This window comes from Schistocerca nitens, chromosome 7 (assembly GCF_023898315.1).
Source record: "Schistocerca nitens isolate TAMUIC-IGC-003100 chromosome 7, iqSchNite1.1, whole genome shotgun sequence".
In the NCBI taxonomy this organism is placed as follows: Eukaryota; Metazoa; Arthropoda; class Insecta; order Orthoptera; family Acrididae; genus Schistocerca; species Schistocerca nitens.
In genome coordinates this window covers 408,872,609-408,890,556 of record NC_064620.1, presented here as the reverse complement: position 1 = coordinate 408,890,556, position 17,948 = coordinate 408,872,609, and the positions used below count along the sequence as shown (strand labels likewise).

The 17,948-nt window shown below is 44.7% G+C and overlaps 1 protein-coding gene across 2 annotated transcripts in view; it reads left to right on the top strand.

Moving 5' to 3' along the window:
* Positions 1-17,948, top strand: part of LOC126195008 (ATP-binding cassette sub-family G member 1-like) — a 361,717-nt gene that overhangs the window by 170,806 nt on the left and 172,963 nt on the right. For both annotated transcript variants that reach the window (XR_007538545.1, XM_049933433.1), the window contains exon 2: positions 9,572-9,689. Coding sequence is in view for 1 of the 2 variants with exons in the window: in XM_049933433.1 (XP_049789390.1) it covers positions 9,572-9,689 (118 nt within the window). In the remaining variant the exon portion in view is untranslated. The remainder of the gene's footprint in view (positions 1-9,571; positions 9,690-17,948) is intronic.

The following is a 17,948-nucleotide window of genomic DNA, read 5'->3' as shown; positions in this document are numbered from 1 at the left end:
GATATGCACACCACTGCAGCAACGAAATCTGCATCCTAAAATACAGACTGGTCCAAAGGGACAATCCCACATCTACGAAATCCATTTATCGCTGTAGACGGTACTGCTGCCAGCAGATAACTCTCCAAGAAGCTTACTGATTTGGAATTGTGTTATTACCGTTCCTGGATTGTTTTGGGGGAAACCTTGCACAAGCTCTGGCGTAGAATGTTTTGAAAGGTGCCACAAATGATACATCTAAAGGTTGTAGTTTGCGGCTACAATGTGGTGGCAAACACACAACGGTTGTATGATTTTCTCTGGCTTTTTCTATGTCTATATTTTTTGCGTGGGGGCGTGTCCGTCCAGATTAAGTAGGACTGGATCATTAGCCGTAGGTTTTGTGTAATTCAAGAAATGATCAAAGCATTTCATGAAAATATCAATCTGCATCCATCCACTGTGATGGCAGGCAAATGCGGTTCCTGGAGGAGCACCATCTTGAAGTTCAACTTTCATTCTTTGTCTGGGAAATATCACAAAGTGTGGAATAAATGCCCTACGTGCAGATGGCTACTGTTGAAAGCAAACCTTTTTCTGCTTACATAATAGCACCAACTTGGCGTCTGCCTTTACAAGAGAAAACTTTGAAATTTCTAAACTGAACTGTCGTTAGACCAGTTTCGTGAACATTGTAGATTCTACGACCAGGGTGAAAGTGTGTTTCTCGCACTTCATGGAGAACGTTGAAAAATCTTTACATATTAGCTTTATTAAAGGCCTGAGCCCTGGCCATTGAAGTGGATTCTGGTTTCCTAAGGCTTATGTTTGGATGTCTTTTCGGAAACTGTGCCACCCAGTCCTTGCCTGCCGTCTTTCTTTTCTTTATTAAATGGGTGTGGTAGATTATTCCGCTCAGCAAGTTGAAACGCCAAGTGTCGTAAATCAATTACTGATCTACATCTACATTTATACTCGGCAAGCCACCCAACGGTGTGTGGCGGAGGGCACTTTACGTGCCACTGTCATTACCTCCCTTTCCTGTTCCAGTCGCGTATGGCTAGCGGGAAGAACGACTGCCGGAAAGCCTCCGTGCGCGCTCGAATCTATCTAATTTTACATTCATCATCTCCTCTGGAGGTATAAGTAGAGGGAAGCAATATATTCGATACCTCATCGAGAAACGCATCCTCTCGAAACCTGGACAGCAAGCTACACCGCGATGCAGAGCGCCTCTCTTGAAGAGTTTGCCACTTGAGTTTGCTCAACATCTCCGTAAGGCTATCACGCTTACCAAATAACCCTGTGACGAAACGCGCCGCTCTTCTTTGGATCTTCTCTATCTCCTTTGTCATCCCGACCTGGTACGAACAAGTGTTTTTTAAGCCACCTCCTTTGTTGATGGACTACATTTTCTAAGGACTCTCCCCCTGAATCTCAACCTGGCACCCGCCTTACCAACAACTAATTTTATATGATCATTCCACTTCAAATCATTCCGCACGCATACTCTCAGATATTTTACAGAAGTAACTGCTACCAGTGTTTGTTCCGCTATCATACAATCATACAATAAAGGAGCCTTCTTTCTATGTTAAGGGTCAGCTGCTACTCCCTGCACCAAGTGTCTATCCGCTGCAGATCTTCCTGCATTTCGCTGCAATTTTCTAATGCTGCAACTTCTCTGTATACAGTTGATACACACAAGCGTAGTGGATATTTAGCGGAATCGGTAGTATATTAATAATCTGGTGCAGTTCATGGATTGCTGTTTCAAGTCTATGCCATAATATCTGTGGTGTCACCGCCAGACGCCACACTTTTTTTTTACTTTATTGTTATTTTAAAACCTGTACAACAGGCAGGCTGTCAGCAGAATTCTACGCTGCTCTTCAGCCATAGAATACACAAGGAGAAAAAACAGGAAGAATACACATAAGATACAGAACAGTGGGCAATAAAACAGTAGACACGTAAGGACAAACACGGAGCCGTTCACACTCGATGATAAACCACACGGCAAACTGTTGATACGACGCACAAACACTGAAGATGGCGATGGAATAGGTGAACGATAAAGGGCGAGGGTGAACACTGAACACTAAACACGACGACACACACGAGACACTAATGGCGAGTCCGGGACCTGCCAAGAAAGGAGGAGGGGGTTGGAGAGGGGAGAGCAGAGATGCCATGGGCAGAGGAGATAGGAGGAAAGGAGGAAGGGGGAGGGGAAGGCCGGGGGAAGAGGGACGGAGGAAGAGGGATGGGGGGAAAAAGGAGAGAGAAGAGAGGGAGGGTGCCTAAAGGAAAGGACACAGGAAGTGGGGGGGGGAGGATCAAAGTTGATAGAGGGGTAGATGGAGGGGAGGAGGACGACATCATCAGGGAGTGGGAGCTGGCGGAAGCCACCTTGGGAGAGGGTAAGGAGGGTGGAGAGATGGAGACCGGGTGGGACGTGGGAATACAGGCGCGGCAGCGGGTGGGGGTGGGAGAGGATGGATGAGACAAGCAGATGAGGAGGATCGAGTTTGCGGGAGGTGTACAGGATCCGTATCCTTTCAAGGAAAAGGAGGAGGTGTGCGAAGGGGATGAGATCATACATGATCCGCGTGGGAGAGGGGAGATGGCTGCGATAGGCGAGGCGGAGAGCATGGCGTTCAAGGATTTGAAGGGATTTATAAAAGGTAGGGGGCGCGGAGATCCAGGCCAGATGGGCGTAAAAAAGGATAGGGCGGATGAGGGATTTATAGGTGTGGAGGATGGTGGAGGGGTCCAGACCCCACGTACGGCCGGAAAGGAGCTTGAGGAGATGGAGTCGGGAGTGTGCCTTGGCTTGGATTGTCCGGAGATGGGGAGTCCAGGAGAGCCGACGGTCGAGGGTGACGCCAAGGTACTTAAGGGTGGGAGTGAGGGCGATAGGACGGCCATAGATGGTGAGATAGAAATCAAGGAGGCGGAAAGAAGGGGTGGTTTTGCCTACAATGATCGCCTGGTTTTGGAGGGATTGACCTTGAGCAACCACTGGTTCCACCAAGCAGTGAACCGGTCGAGATGGGATTTGAGAAGGTGTTGGGAGCGCTGCAGGGTGGGGGCAAGGGCAAGGAAGGCGGTGTCATCGGCAAACTGGAGGAGGTGGACGGGGGGTGACGGCGGCGGCATGTCCGCCGTATACAAAAGGTACAGAAGGGGGGCACACCGGCGGAGGGGAAAAAGGTGTAGGAGTCGGTGTTATGGATGGTGACGTAGGAAGGACGGTGGGAGAGAAAGGAGTCGATCAGACGGACGTAGTTAATGGGAAGGGCGAAGGTTTGGAGCTTGAAGAGGAGACCGGAATGCCATACGCGGTCTTGGCTCGTTCGAGGTCCAGGGAGAGGAAGATTGCGGACGCCACACTTGGTGGTAGCCTTTAAATCGGCCGCGGTCCGTTAGTATACGTCGGACCCGCGTGTCGCCACTATCAGTGATTGCAGACCGAGCGCCGCCACACGGCAGGTCTAGAGAGACTTCCTAGCACCCGCCCCAGTTGTACAACCGACTTTGCTAGCGATGGTTCACTGACAAAATACGCTCTCATTTGCCGAGACGATAGTTTAGCATAGCCTTCAGCTACGTCATTTGCTACGACCTAGCAAGGCGCCATTATCAGTTACCATTGATATTGTGAATCATGTACCATAAAGACCGACATTCACCATTAATGGATTAAAGTTAAGTATTCCACCAGCTACGTCCGTTTTTCTAAATTCTAATTTCCTTGTCCTGTTCCAGACCTCACGTCAGCGTGCGTGAGCTAAAACGCGTGCCTTTCGGCCTCCTCTAGTAACACGGTGTTGGCTCTCCTGCCAACCAAAACAATATCTTCGTTCCATGTCAAAAATATGGCTAACAAGTTGTTCTTCTTGCTTTTCGTTGAAAACACATCTGAAATTTCCAAGAATCTTCTTATTTTCAATAGCATCACGGTTTTTCAACTGGAACCTTTGTTGAAGTGTGTTTCTTGGAACATTGAACTGTTTGGCTGCTGTTGCAAAGGGCATCTTTTCTTTTCTTACAGCTTCCAGTGCCTGTTGCATAGCCTGGGAATTCCACGAATGTTGAAGTGATTTTCTCAAATAATTTGACGGCATCTTGGCACATTCCTGTAAAATAGAACATACATTTCAGAAATCGGTTAATATATTAATGCTTTAGTATACCTACGTATTTTCAGACTATTTTCTTATTATCGATCGGTTGTTTTAAAATAGATAGCCTAAGCAAGTTATTGAGAGTATGTTTGGGCAAAGTATCCACTTGGCCGCTTTGCCCTGCCAGACGACTGGCTATTTCGCCCGACTGGACGAAATTACGCTGATTGTTGTCTGAAAACGACAATACGTAACTACCAAATACGTAAATATATATAGTTCGCTAGGTTAAAATATAACGTTTTACCAGCACTACAGCAATGAAATGTCGCAGTACATATATTGTAAATATACGCAATTTAGTTGGTCACTTATTTTTCATCAGACGTATAGAAAACACAAAATTCACTCCTGGAAATGGAAAAAAGAACACATTGACACCGGTGTGTCAGACCCACCATACTTGCTCCGGACACTGCGAGAGGGCTGTACAAGCAATGATCACACGCACGGCACAGCGGACACACCAGGAACCGCGGTGTTGGCCGTCGAATGGCGCTAGCTGCGCAGCATTTGTGCACCGCCGCCGTCAGTGTCAGCCAGTTTGCCGTGGCATACGGAGCTCCATCGCAGTCTTTAACACTGGTAGCATGCCGCGACAGCGTGGACGTGAACCGTATGTGCAGTTGACGGACTTTGAGCGAGGGCGTATAGTGGGCATGTGGGAGGCCGGGTGGACGTACCGCCGAATTGCTCAACACGTGGGGCGTGAGGTCTCCACAGTACATCGATGTTGTCGCCAGTGGTCGGCGGAAGGTGCACGTGCCCGTCGACCTGGGACCGGACCGCAGCGACGCACGGATGCACGCCAAGACCGTAGGATCCTACGCAGTGCCGTAGGGGACCGCACTGCCACTTCCCAGCAAATTAGGGACACTGTTGCTCCAGGGGTATCGGCGAGGACCATTCGCAACCGTCTCCATGAAGCTGGGCTACGGTCCCGCACACCGTTAGGCCGTCTTCCGCTCACGCCCCAACATCGTGCAGCCCGCCTCCAGTGGTGTCGCGACAGGCGTGAATGGAGGGACGAATGGAGACGTGTCGTCTTCAGCGATGAGAGTCGCTTCTGCCTTGGTGCCAATGATGGTCGTATGCGTGTTTGGCGCCGTGCAGGTGAGCGCCACAATCAGGACTGCATACGACCGAGGCACACAGGGCCAACACCCGGCATCATGGTGTGGGGAGCGATCTCCTACACTGGCCGTACACCACTGGTGATCGTCGAGGGGACACTGAATAGTGCACGGTACATCCAAACCGTCATCGAACCCATCGTTCTACCATTCCTAGACCGGCAAGGGAACTTGCTGTTCCAACAGGACAATGCACGTCCGCATGTATCCCGTGCCACCCAACGTGCTCTAGAAGGTGTAAGTCAACTACCCTGGCCAGCAAGATCTCCGGATCTGTCCCCCATTGAGCATGTTTGAGACTGGATGAAGCGTCGTCTCACGCGGTCTGCACGTCCAGCACGAACGCTGGTCCAACTGAGGCGCCAGGTGGAAATGGCATGGCAAGCCGTTCCACAGGACTACATCCAGCATCTCTACGATCGTCTCCATGGGAGAATAGCAGCCTGCATTGCTGCGAAAGGTGGATATACACTGTACTAGTGCCGACATTGTGCATGCTCTGTTGCCTGTGTCTATGTGCCTGTGGTTCTGTCAGTGTGATCATGTGATGTATCTGACCCCAGGAATGTGTCAATAAAGTTTCCCCTTCCTGGGACAATGAATTCACGGTGTTCTTATTTCAATTTCCAGGAGTGTATTTCACTGCAGACGAGTGCGCCCGTCTATCTCCACGAAACTCGCTGGCAATACCAAAGAAGTCTCTTTGAATAGTTTTAAGTGTTATCCACTAGGCTGCAGCACTCTCGAAGGGATTAAAAGCAAGTGGCTACTTCACTGACATTTCGTGCACGTCTCGCAGCAGTTCGAGCTGCAAACGTTGGGGTTATTCAGACTTCTGACAGGTGGTCACATTAAAGTGTCTTTGCAGTGCGTGTGTCGCAGTTCTTTAGTATTTTATTCTTTTTTAATTCTGTACTCCACTCACCAAGCTTGTTCTTAATGTCATTAGACGTTTTGTTATTAGCATATTATTTCCTTTCGAACAATAAAAGTTGGGTGGAGGTAAAACAGTAATTTTAACTAACCATGTTATCTTCTGTTATTGTCAAGTCATAGAACAGGCTTTGGACGTTGAGAAAACCAGAGACATTTACGTTTCAATAACACGACTTACGAATGCGGATTGGAGGCGATTTGGACGCAATGTAATGGATTTCCATCGTTTCCGTTTAGAGACAAATTGTCGATAGCTTTTTGAGTGAACAGAAATGATCTAGAATGCATCTAAGAAATACCTGTCGATCTATCATACTGTCCCTTGTCTCTGTCAGTGTTTTACCTACATTTCTTTTTTCGCCTATTTTGCGGAGGACTACCCCATTTCTTACCTTACCAGGATACGTAATTTTCAATATTCTTCTGTATGACCACGTCTCAAATGCTTCGATATTCTTCGGTTTCTGTTTTCCCACTGTCCATGATTCACTACGATACAATACTGTGCTCCAAACGTACATTCTTAGAAATTTATTCCTCAAATTAAGGCCTATGTTTCATATTAGTAAACTTGTCTTGGCCATGAATGCCCTCTTTCCTGTGCTGGTCTGCTTTTTACATACTCAGGGATTCGTCCGTCATAGCTTGGTTTGCTTCTAAGGTAGCAGAATTTCCTTCTTCTACCCCATAGTCACCAATTCTGCTGTTAAATTTCTCATTCCTTCCCATAACATTTGTCTTTTTCGATTTAATCTCCATCAGCATTCTGTACTCATTACACTGTTTATTCCCTTCAACAGATCCTGTATTCTTTCTCACTTTCACTGAGTGTAATGCTGTCATCAGCCGATCTTGTCATTGATATCCTTTTGCTCTGAGTTTTAATTCCACTTTTGAAACTTTCCTTTATTTCTGTTACTGCTCCTTCGATTTGCGTACTGAACAGTAAGTGCGAAACACTTCATCCCTGTCTTAAGCCCGTTTTGATCCGAGCACTTTGTTCTTAGTCATACAATCTTATTGTTCCCTTCTGGTTCTTGTACGTAATGTAGATTACCCATCTTTCTCTATGACTTACTTTTTCTCAGAATTTTGAACATCTAACACCATTTTACACTGACGAAAGAATTTATTAGGTCGACGAACCCTACGAGAGTATCTTTGCATTTTCTTAAGCCTTGCTTCCGTCGTTGAAAGCAACGTGAGAACTGGATCTCTGGCGCCTTAATTTTACCCAAAGTCAAACTAATTGCCATCTAAATGATGTTCACTTTTCTTTTCCATTCTTCTGGACATTATTCTTGTTAGCAGCTTGGATGCTTTAGATTTTAAGCTGCTTGTGTGATGGGACCACACTTACCTGCCCTTGCTATGTTCGGAATTGGGTGGATGATATTTTTCCGAAAGTCTGATAGTACGTCGCTAGTCTCATAGAGCCTACACACTAACTTGGATAGTCGTTTGTTGCCATTTCCTTCTATGATTTCAAAAATTTCTATGGAACATTGTGTATCCTTTCTGCCTTATTTGGAATTCTGAACCTAATACTGGATGCCCTACGTCATCCACATCGATTCCAATTTCTTCTTCGATCACGTCATAGACAAGTCCTACCCCTCGTACAGGACTTCAGTATACTCATTTCACCCGTTCACTCTTTGCATTTAACACAGGAATTACCATTGCATTCATAATGTTACCATCCTTGCTTTTTATTTCACCGAAATTTCTTCAAATTTTTCCTGTGTGCTTTTCGCCGTGGCTACCCTGCACTAAATGTTTACTGCATTAATAAGGGATCTATACAGCTGTTCTCCTTTCTTTCAATTGAAGTACATCGTCTGACACCCAAGGTTTCTTCGAAGTTACGTTCCTTGTACCTACGTTTATCTGACCAATATCGATGACTGCTCTTTTGCAGAAACCAGATGGTAGTTATAAGAGTCGAGGGGCATGAAAGGCAAGCAATGGTTGGGAAAGGAGTGAGACAGGGTTGTAGCCTCTCCCCGATGTTATTCAATCTGTATATTGAGCAAGCAGTAAAGGAAACAAAAGAAAAATTCGGAGTAGGTATTAAAATTCATGGGAAGTAAAAACTTTGAGGTTGGCCGATGACATTGTAATTCTCTCAGAGACAGCAAAGGACTTGGAAGAGCAGTTGAACGGAATGGACAGTGTCTTGAAAGGAGGATATAAGATGAACATCAACAAAACCAAAACGAGGATAATGGAATGTACACAAATTAAATCGGGTGATGCTGAGGGGATTAGATTAGGAAATGAGACACTTAAAGTAGTAAAGGAGTTTTGCTATTTAGGGAGTAAAATACCTGATGATGGTCGAAGTAGAGAGGATATAAAATGTTGACTGGTAATGGCAAGGAAATCGTTTCTGAAGAAGAGAAATTTGTTAACATCGAGTATAGATTTAAGTGTCAGGAAGTCGTTTCTGAAAGTATTTGTATGGAGTGTAGCCATGTATGGAAGTGAAACATGGACGATAACTAGTTTGGACAGAAGAGAATAGAAGCTTTCGAAATGTGGTGCTACAGAAGAATGCTGAAGATAAGGTGGGTAGATCACGTAACTAATGAGGAGGTATTGAATAGGATTGGGGAGAAGAGAAGTTTGTGGCACAACTTGACTAGAAGAAGGGATCGGTTGGTAGGACATGTTTTGAGGCATCAATGGATCACAAATTTAGCATTGGAGGGCAGCGTGGAGGGTAAAAATCGTAGAGGGAGACCAAGAGATCAATACACTAAGCGGATTAGGAAGGATGTAGGTTGCAGTGGGTACTGGGAGATGAAGAAGCTTGCACAGGATAGAGTAGCATGGACAGCTGCATCAAACCAGTCTCAGGACTGAAGACCACAACAACAACAACAACAACACTTCTCTTGAACTGAACTGCTCTCCGTGGTATTCCTTATTGCGGGATCCACATCCTTAGCGAACTTAGCATCTAGCCATTCCACAGTACCTCAGTATTCCACTTTCTTCCACGTTGATTCTTTCTGAAAGGGTCACTGAAACATAAGTATTCTCTTCGTCATTACTAAATCATGATCTGAGTCTATATCTGCACCTGGGTACGCCTCAAAGTCCAACATCTGATTTCGGAATCTGTGTCTGACTACGATGTTAACCAGTTGGGACAAGTCATATCAGATACTAAGCAATTTCATCACCATTCCATCTGCCTTCTGTTGCGATTGTTCTAGCGCACGCTTCTATGCTTTCACACATTCTATGTCTGACTCACTAGTGCGTGATTTATTGCGTGCGCTGCCGCAGTGCGGCGACCTTGACGCTGTCGTGTCTTCTGCACAGGTCAGAAGACGATCCTGCACGGCGTGACGGGCCGCTTCCGCAGCGGTCAGCTGACCGCCATCATGGGCTCCTCCGGTGCTGGCAAGAGCTCCCTCATGGACATACTCACCGGCAACAGGTACGTCACCTTAAGGCAAGTTACTACACTCTTTTCAAAATTCCTTAAGGACTGACACTTCGGCAGCAGAACACGAAGAGACGTCGTGCCGACGCTGCCACGAACCGCACAGAACAAACGCGTAATCTTGTATTTTATCCAACTCGCTGAACTCACAATCTGTTCGGTCTACAAACATGGAACTTGCGTCACTGTCTCTTGCAAGATATTCAAACGTCTCAATGCTCGTATTCAATAACTAATTTTATGATAAACTTCGCAAATTGCATCTGTTGGCGAGATATGTTCTACAACTGAGAACAAATACGAGCAGAGATTGAATGATTAATTTTACTCATTTTCATTATTTAACTTACCGTTTTCAATCGATATATTTCGACGGCTTTGTTGTCTCAAGAACTAGAGAGATATTTCTGCTTGCAGGACAAGGTTCAGGTTTTGCTTTAAAATTTGTACGGTGAAATAACTTGCTACAGGCACCTCATCTTTCACATAGAACATTATCACCATTTCAACATGCAAATACGTCTGAAACTCAGAATACGACGTGAAGCACTCACCAAACCTGCTTCCCACCAACTTCATACGACAGCTTCCAATTAACTAGTAGCCGAGGGGAAAGGAGGTTTCTTTTAATTTATTTTGCATAGCTTATGAATCTCTTATCGATAATCTTTTCCTAACGCTATTTTTGTCTGTAATGTCATCGAGTGGAGCAGAACTGACTTCAGTGATAAGTCTCGCTTCGAACTGAGCCCCGATAACAAGCGAAGACGTAGCTGGGGACGCACCAGACAACAGTGGGATAGCAACCCGACTGTCGCCGGCCAAGTGGTCCTACATCCACGAGTGATGGTCTGGGGCGCCATTTCGTTTCGTAGCAGGACCTCTATGGTTGTATGAAAATGGTATCTCTTCTTTCGGACATGTCCGAAAGAACAGACAGTATCTTCATATAGTTAAGACTATCCGGCCTTTGACCTTCTTCTTCCGTGGTGGATGCACACGTGTTGCCCGAACTCTTACGGTGCTCGGCAAGATAGTCTGCCGCGAGTAATGAGTAGCCTATAATGGGCGGGGACACTACCAATGTAGTGTGTGGACATTAAGTTCGGAATGTAGGTCTAACGGGGAGCGTGCAGGAGATAAATCACTGCAGTCGCACTATCCTTTATGCCCTCGGTGGCTCAGATTGATAGAGCATCTGCCATGTAAGCAGGAGATACCGGGTTCGAGTCCCGGTTAGGGCACACATTTTTAACTGTCCCTGTTGATGTATATCAACGCCTGTCGACAGCTTAGGGTCTTGATTTAATTATTATTTCACCCTTTGGTTGTCGTCGCGGCCCTCTTACAGTACAGCGGTACGTCGACGACGTTCTACTCCCGGTTTGTTGCCCTTCATTGCAAACCATCCTGGTCTTTACATTTCAGCAAGATAATGCCCGCTCGCACACTACGAGAGTTTCTACTGCTTGTCTTCGTGCTCGCCAATCCATATCTTGGCCATCAAGGTCGTCCCGGATCTCTCTCCCCAACTGAGAACTTCTGGAACATAATGGACAGGGGCCTCCAACCATCTCTGGATTTTGATGGTCTCACTCACCAATAGGGCAGAATTTGGCACGATATCCCTACAACTCTGTCAATGTCAAACAAAATGACTGCTTGCATAAAGCTCAGTTGCAGACCAACGCGTTACTGACTTTTTCAGGTTTTGAAGCTCCATCCAGTATTTCTGGAATTGTAATCATTTTTTTTTGTCTGTACATGTTCATTACATCTGCCGATTTCCGTTCCATCCCGATAATTCCTTTGTGGCGCGTTGTATTTTTTGTCCTACTATACCTTAGCTTTGAAGAACCGTGGTCTAGGGGTAGCGTCTTTGATTCATAATCAAAACGTCTTTGGCCGCGAGTTCGATCCCCGCCACTGCCTAAATTTTGATAAATAATCAGCACTGGTGGCCGAATACTTCCGGCATAAGAAGTCAGCCTCATTCTGCCAACGGCCTTGTCAAAGAGGGCGGAGGAGCGGATAGAGGTTCAGGGCACTCTCTTGTCCTAGGGGAGGGAAATTGCCCCTAAAGGCGGAAGAATCAGCAATGATCAACGACATGAGGATGCAGAAGGCAATGGAAACCACAGCATTAAAGACACGTAACGTGTATCCACAGGACATGTGGCCTGTAATTGAATAAGTATCATGATGATCTCTCCATTGGCAAAAGATTCCGGAATAGTCCCCCATTCGGATCTCCGGGAGGGTACTGCCAAGGGGGAGGTTACCATGAGAAAAAGATTGAATAATCAACGAAAGTATTTCTACGAGTCGGGGCGTGGAATGTCAGAAGCTTGAACGTGGTAGGGAAACTAGAAAATCTGAAAAGGGAAATGCAAAGGCTCAATCTAGATATAGTAGGGGTCAGTGAAGTGAAGTGGAAGGAAGACAAGGATTTATGGTCAGATGAGTATCGGGTAATATCAACAGCAGCAGAAAATGGTATAACAGGTGTAGGATTATTTGAATAGGAAGGTAGGGCAGAGGGTGTGTTTCTGTGAACAGTTCAGTGACCGGGTTGTTCTAATCAGAATCGACAGCAGACCAACACCGACAACGATAGTTCAGGTATACACGCCGACGTCGCAAGCTGAAGATGAACGGAGAGAGAAAGTGTATGAGGATATTGAAAGGGTAACGCAGTATGTAAAGGGGGACGAAAATCTAATAGTCATGGACGACTGGAATGCAGTTGTAGGGGAAGGAGTAGAAGAAAAGGTTACAGGAGAATATGGGCTTGGGACAAGGAATGAAAGAGGAGAAAGACTAATTGAGTTCTGTAACAAGTTTCAGCTAGTAAAAGCGAATACCCTGTTCAAGAATGACAAGAGGAGGAGGTATACTTGGAAAAGGCCGGGAGATACGGAAAGATTTCAATTAGATTACATCATGATTACATCATGATCAGACAGAGATTCCGAAATCAGATACTGGGTTGTAAGGCGTACCCAGGAGCAGATATAGACTCAGATCACAATATAGTAGTGATGAAGAGTAGGCTGAAGTTCAAGACATGAGTCAGGAAGAATCAATACGCAAGGTAGTGGGATACGGAAGTACTAAGGAATGACGAGATACGTTTGAAGTTCTCTAACGCTATAGATACAGCAATAAGGAATAGCGCAGTAGGCAGTACAGTTGAAGAGGAATGGACATGTCTAAAAAGGGCCATCACAGATGTTGGGAAGGAAAACATAGGTACAAAGAAGGTAGCTGCGAAGAAACTATGGGTAACAGAAGAAATATTTCAGTTGATTGATGAAAGGAGGAAGTACAAACATGTTCCGGGAAAATCAGGAATACAGAAATACAAGTCGCTGAGGAATGAAATAAATAGGAAGTGCAGGGAAGCCAAGATTAAATGGCTGCAGGAAAAATGTAAAGACATAGAAAAAGATATGATTGTCGGAAGGACAGACTCAGCATACAGGAAAGTCAAAACAACCTTTGGTGACATTAAAAGCAACGATGGTAACATTAAGAGTGCAACGGGCTTCCACTGTTAAATGCAGAGGAGAGAGCAAATAGATGGAAAGAATACATTGAAAGCCTCTATGAGGGTGAAGATTTGTCTGATGTGATAGAAGAAGAAACAGGAGTCGATTTAGAAGAGATAGGGGATCCAGCATTAGAATCGAAATTTAAAAGAGCTTTGGAGGACTTACGGTCAAATAAGGCAGAAGGGATAGATAACATTACATCAGAATTTCTAAAGTCATTGGGGGAAGTGGCAACAAAACGACTATTCACGTTGATGTGTAGAATATATGAGTCTGGCGACAGACCACCTGACTTTCGGGAAAGCATCATCCACACAATTCCGAAGACGGCAAGAGCAGACAAGTGCGTGAATTATCGCACAATCAGCTTAACAGCTCATGCATCGAAGCTGCTTACAAGAATAATATACAGAAGAATGGAAAAGAAAACTGAGAATGCGCTAGGTGACGATCAGTTTGGCTTTAGGAAAAGTAAAGGGACGAGAGAGGCAATTCTGACGTTACGGCTAATAATGGAAGCAAGGCTAAAGAAAAATCAAGACACTTTCATAGGATTTGTCGACCTGGAAAAAGCGTTCGACAATATAAAATGGTGCAAGCTGTTCGAGATTCTGAAAAAAGTAGGGGTAAGCTATAGGGAGAGACGGGTCATATACAATATGTACAACAACCAAGAGGGAATAATAAGATAGGACGATCAAGAACGAAGTGCTCGTATTAAGAAGGGTGTAAGACAAGGCTGTAGCCTTTCGCCCCTACTTTTCAATCTGTACATCGAGGAAGCAATGATGGAAATAAAAGAAAGGTTCAGGAGTAGAATTAAAATACAAGGTGAAAGGATATCATTGATACGATTCGCTGATGACATTGCTATCCTGAGTGAAAGTGAAGAAGAATTAAATGATCTGCTGAACGGAATGAACAGTCAAATGAGTACAAAGTATGGTTTGAGAGTAAATCGGAGAAAGACGAAAGTAATGAGAAGTAGTAGAAATGAGAACAGCGAGAAACTTATCAGGATTGATGGTCACGAAGTCAATGAAGTTAAGGAACTCATGCTACCTAGGCAGTAAAATAACCAATGACGGACGGAGCAAGGAGGACATCAAAAGCAGACTCGCTATGGCAAAAAGGCATTTCTGGCCAAGAGAAGTCTACTAATATCAAATACCGGCCTTAATTTGAGGAAGAAATTTCTGAGGATGTACGTCTGGAGTACAGCATTGTATGGTAGTGAAACATGGACTGTGGGAAAACCGGAACAGAAGAGAATCGAAGCATTTGAGATGTGGTGCTATAGACGAATGTTGAAAATTAGGTGGACTGATAAGCTAAGGAATGAGGAGGTTCTACGCAGAATCGGAGAGGAAAGGAATATGTGGAAAACACTGATAAGGAGAAGGGACAGGATGATAGGACATCTGCTAAGACATAAGGGAATGACTTCCATGGTACTAGAGGGAGCTGTAGAGGGCAAAAACTGTAGAAGAACAGAGGTTGGAATACGTCAAGCAAATAATTGAGGACGTAGGTTGCAAGTGCTACTCTGAGATGAAGAGGTTAGCACAGGAAAAGAATTCGTGGTGGGCCGCATCAAACCAGTAAGTAGACTGATGACCAAAAAAAAAAAAACCTTACAAGGGAACCCCCCATCGCACCCCCCTCAGATTTAGTTATAAGTTGGCACAGTGGATAGGCCTTGAAAAACTGAACACAGATCAATCGAGAAAACAGGAAGAAGTTGTGTGGAACTATGAAAAAAAATATGCAAAATATACAAACTGAGTAGTCCATGGGCAAGATAGGCAACATTGAGGACCGTGTGAGCACAGGAGCGCCGTGGTCCCGTGGTTATCGTGAGCAGCTGCGGAGCGAGGGGTCCTTGGTTCAAGTCTTCCTTCGAGTGAAAATTAAATTTTTTTTATTTTCGCGAAGTTATGATCTGTCCGTTCGTTCATTGACGTCTCTGTTCAATGTAATAAGTTTAGCGTCTGTGTTTTGCGACCGCACCGCAAAACCGTGCGATTAGTAGACGAAAGGACGTGCCTCTCCAATGGGAACCGAAAACATTTGATCGCAAGGTCATAGGTCAACCGATTCCTCCACAGGAAAACACGTCTGATATATTCTATACGACACTGGTGACGGCATGTGGATCACATGACAGGAATATGTTGTCGACCCAAATAGCTTGCACACTTGGCGAATGGATAAAAACGTTCTTCTACCTTGCCTGATTTAGCTTTTCTTGTGTATGTGATAATCGCTCCCAAAAAGTGATGAAAACGTAAGAGTTTGTCAGATAATAATTGTCTGAAAATAAAAAATTAAACTTTTCTCTCGAGCGAAGACTTGAACCAAGGACCTCTCGCTCCGCAGCTGCTCACGCTAACCACGGGCCACGGCGCTCCTGAGCACATACTGTCGTTGAAGTTGCCTATCTTACCATGGACTACTCAGTATGTATATTTTGCTTATTTTTTACATAGTTCCACACAACTTCTTCCTGTTTTCTCGATTGATCTGTGTTCAGTTTTTCAAGGCCTATCCACTGTGCCAACCTATAACCAAATCTGAGGGGGGCGCGAAGGTTCCCTTGTTAGCTTTGTATTGTCTGTGCAAAATGTTATGTTTTATATTGTTTTCCAATTATACTTTCCGTTTTCTTGCAGGTTTAAATGACATGCAAATAGTAGTTTGTATAGCAGGAAAGATATTTCTAACCATCTGTTCATCATCAGAGAGAGAGAGAGAGAGAGAGAGAGAGAGAGAGAGAGAGAGAGAGAGTGAGGAGGAGGAGGAGTGGGGGGGGGGGGGGAAATTAACACCGTTTTTTTCAGTTCCTCAATGATTTGTTGGATGTATTCCAATCTCTCTCTTCCCCTACAGTTTCTGCCCTCTACAGCTTCGTGTAGTACCATGGTTGTTATTCCCTGTGTCTCAAAATATGTCCTGTCATTCTGCCCCTCCTTTGTTTCAATGTTCTCCACATGTCCCTTTCTTTGACGATTTTGCAGAGGACCTCCTCATTCCTAATCAGTCCCACTTCTTTTCGATATTCTTGCTCAAACGCTTCTGTTTTCTGTTCCGGTTTTCCCATTGTCCATGATTCACTACCATTCAATACTGTGCTCCAAACATACGCTCTCACAAATTTCTTCCTCAAGTTCAGGCCCAAGTTTCACATAGCACATTTCTCTTCACCATGAATACCCATGTCATCAGTGATAGTTTGCTTTTTATGTCTTCCTTCACTTGATAATTAAATCAAATTACTGCAAAAAGAATATTTAGTTTAACAAAACTTACATATAATACAGGAAAATGGGAATAAACAAGTAAGAATAAAACTATTGGTAAAAATAATAAAGCGTAACAAATCAAATATTACAAAAGATAGGACGAAATACAAATACTACAAAAAATAATTGAATAATTTTCTTCCCTAGGCAGCAGAACTCCTTAACTTATTGTACTCCATGATCACCCATTCTGATGCTAAGTTTATTGCTGTACTCACTTCTGGTACCTCCCATCGTTTGTTCTTCCTTCGATATACTCTCAATCCATATGTGTACACATCAGACTTTTCATTCCATTCGACAAAGTTTGTAGTACTTCAGTTTTCCTGAGCACAGCAATGTCATAAGCGAATCTTATTATTGATATCCTTTCACTCTGAATTTAAATCTCACCCTTAAAACTTTTTCATTTTGTCATTGTGCCTTCGATGTATAGCTTGAACAGAAGGGGCGAAAGACTGCATCGCTGCCCTGCACCCTTCATAACGCGAAGACTTCATTCGTAGTCTTCCACTCTTATTGTTCCCTTTTGGTTCTTGTACATATTATACGAGGGCTAATCAGAAAGTAAGGTCCGATCGGGTGCGAAGTGGAAACCTCAGTGAAAATCCGATGCTTTGCACAAATGTGTCAGGCAGTGTATTTAGTATTCGCGTCTATCGCGTCACGTTGCTCATTTCAGTTCTGAGCTTGAGGGCTTGGTGAGAGATTTCGCCTATTGTCATGCAGCCCACATAACGTAATGGTCATGCACTTCCTTCTTCATGACAATTCTCGGCCGCACTCTGCAGAGGCAGTGAAGATGCTCCTACAGCGTTTCCGATGGTGTGTGCTCGATCAGCCACAATATAGCCCTTATTTACTGCCCTTGAGTTTCATCTACGTTCACAAGAACCTCTGGCTGCGAAGACAACATTTTGGCACAAACAACGAGCGGTAGACCAGCTTAGAGAACTGGCGGAAAGCACAGGCGCTTGCCTTTTATGACGAGAGTATCGATAAGTTGTTACAACGCTACGAGACATGCCTAAGCCGGAGAGGTGACTATGTAGAGGGGTAGCTGGAAGGTGTATCTAACTGCTGTAAATAAAATATTGATTTTTACCGTGGATTCCTGCTCGCGTCTAATCGGACATCACTTTCCAAGCAGTCATCGTACATTAACCCGTCTTCTCCTGTAGCCTACTCCTAGTTTTCTCTGAATTTCGAGCATATTGCACCATTTTGCACTGTAGAACACTTTCTCTACGTCGACAAATCCTATGAGCGTGTCTTGGTTATAACATGTTTGGATGGCTTTTTGTCACTTTCTTCGGTACAAACTTCGGAATTTATTCTAAACCAACTTCCCGAGGAGCTGGAGAAAAAATGCAGCATAGCTCAGAACTCGATGACAA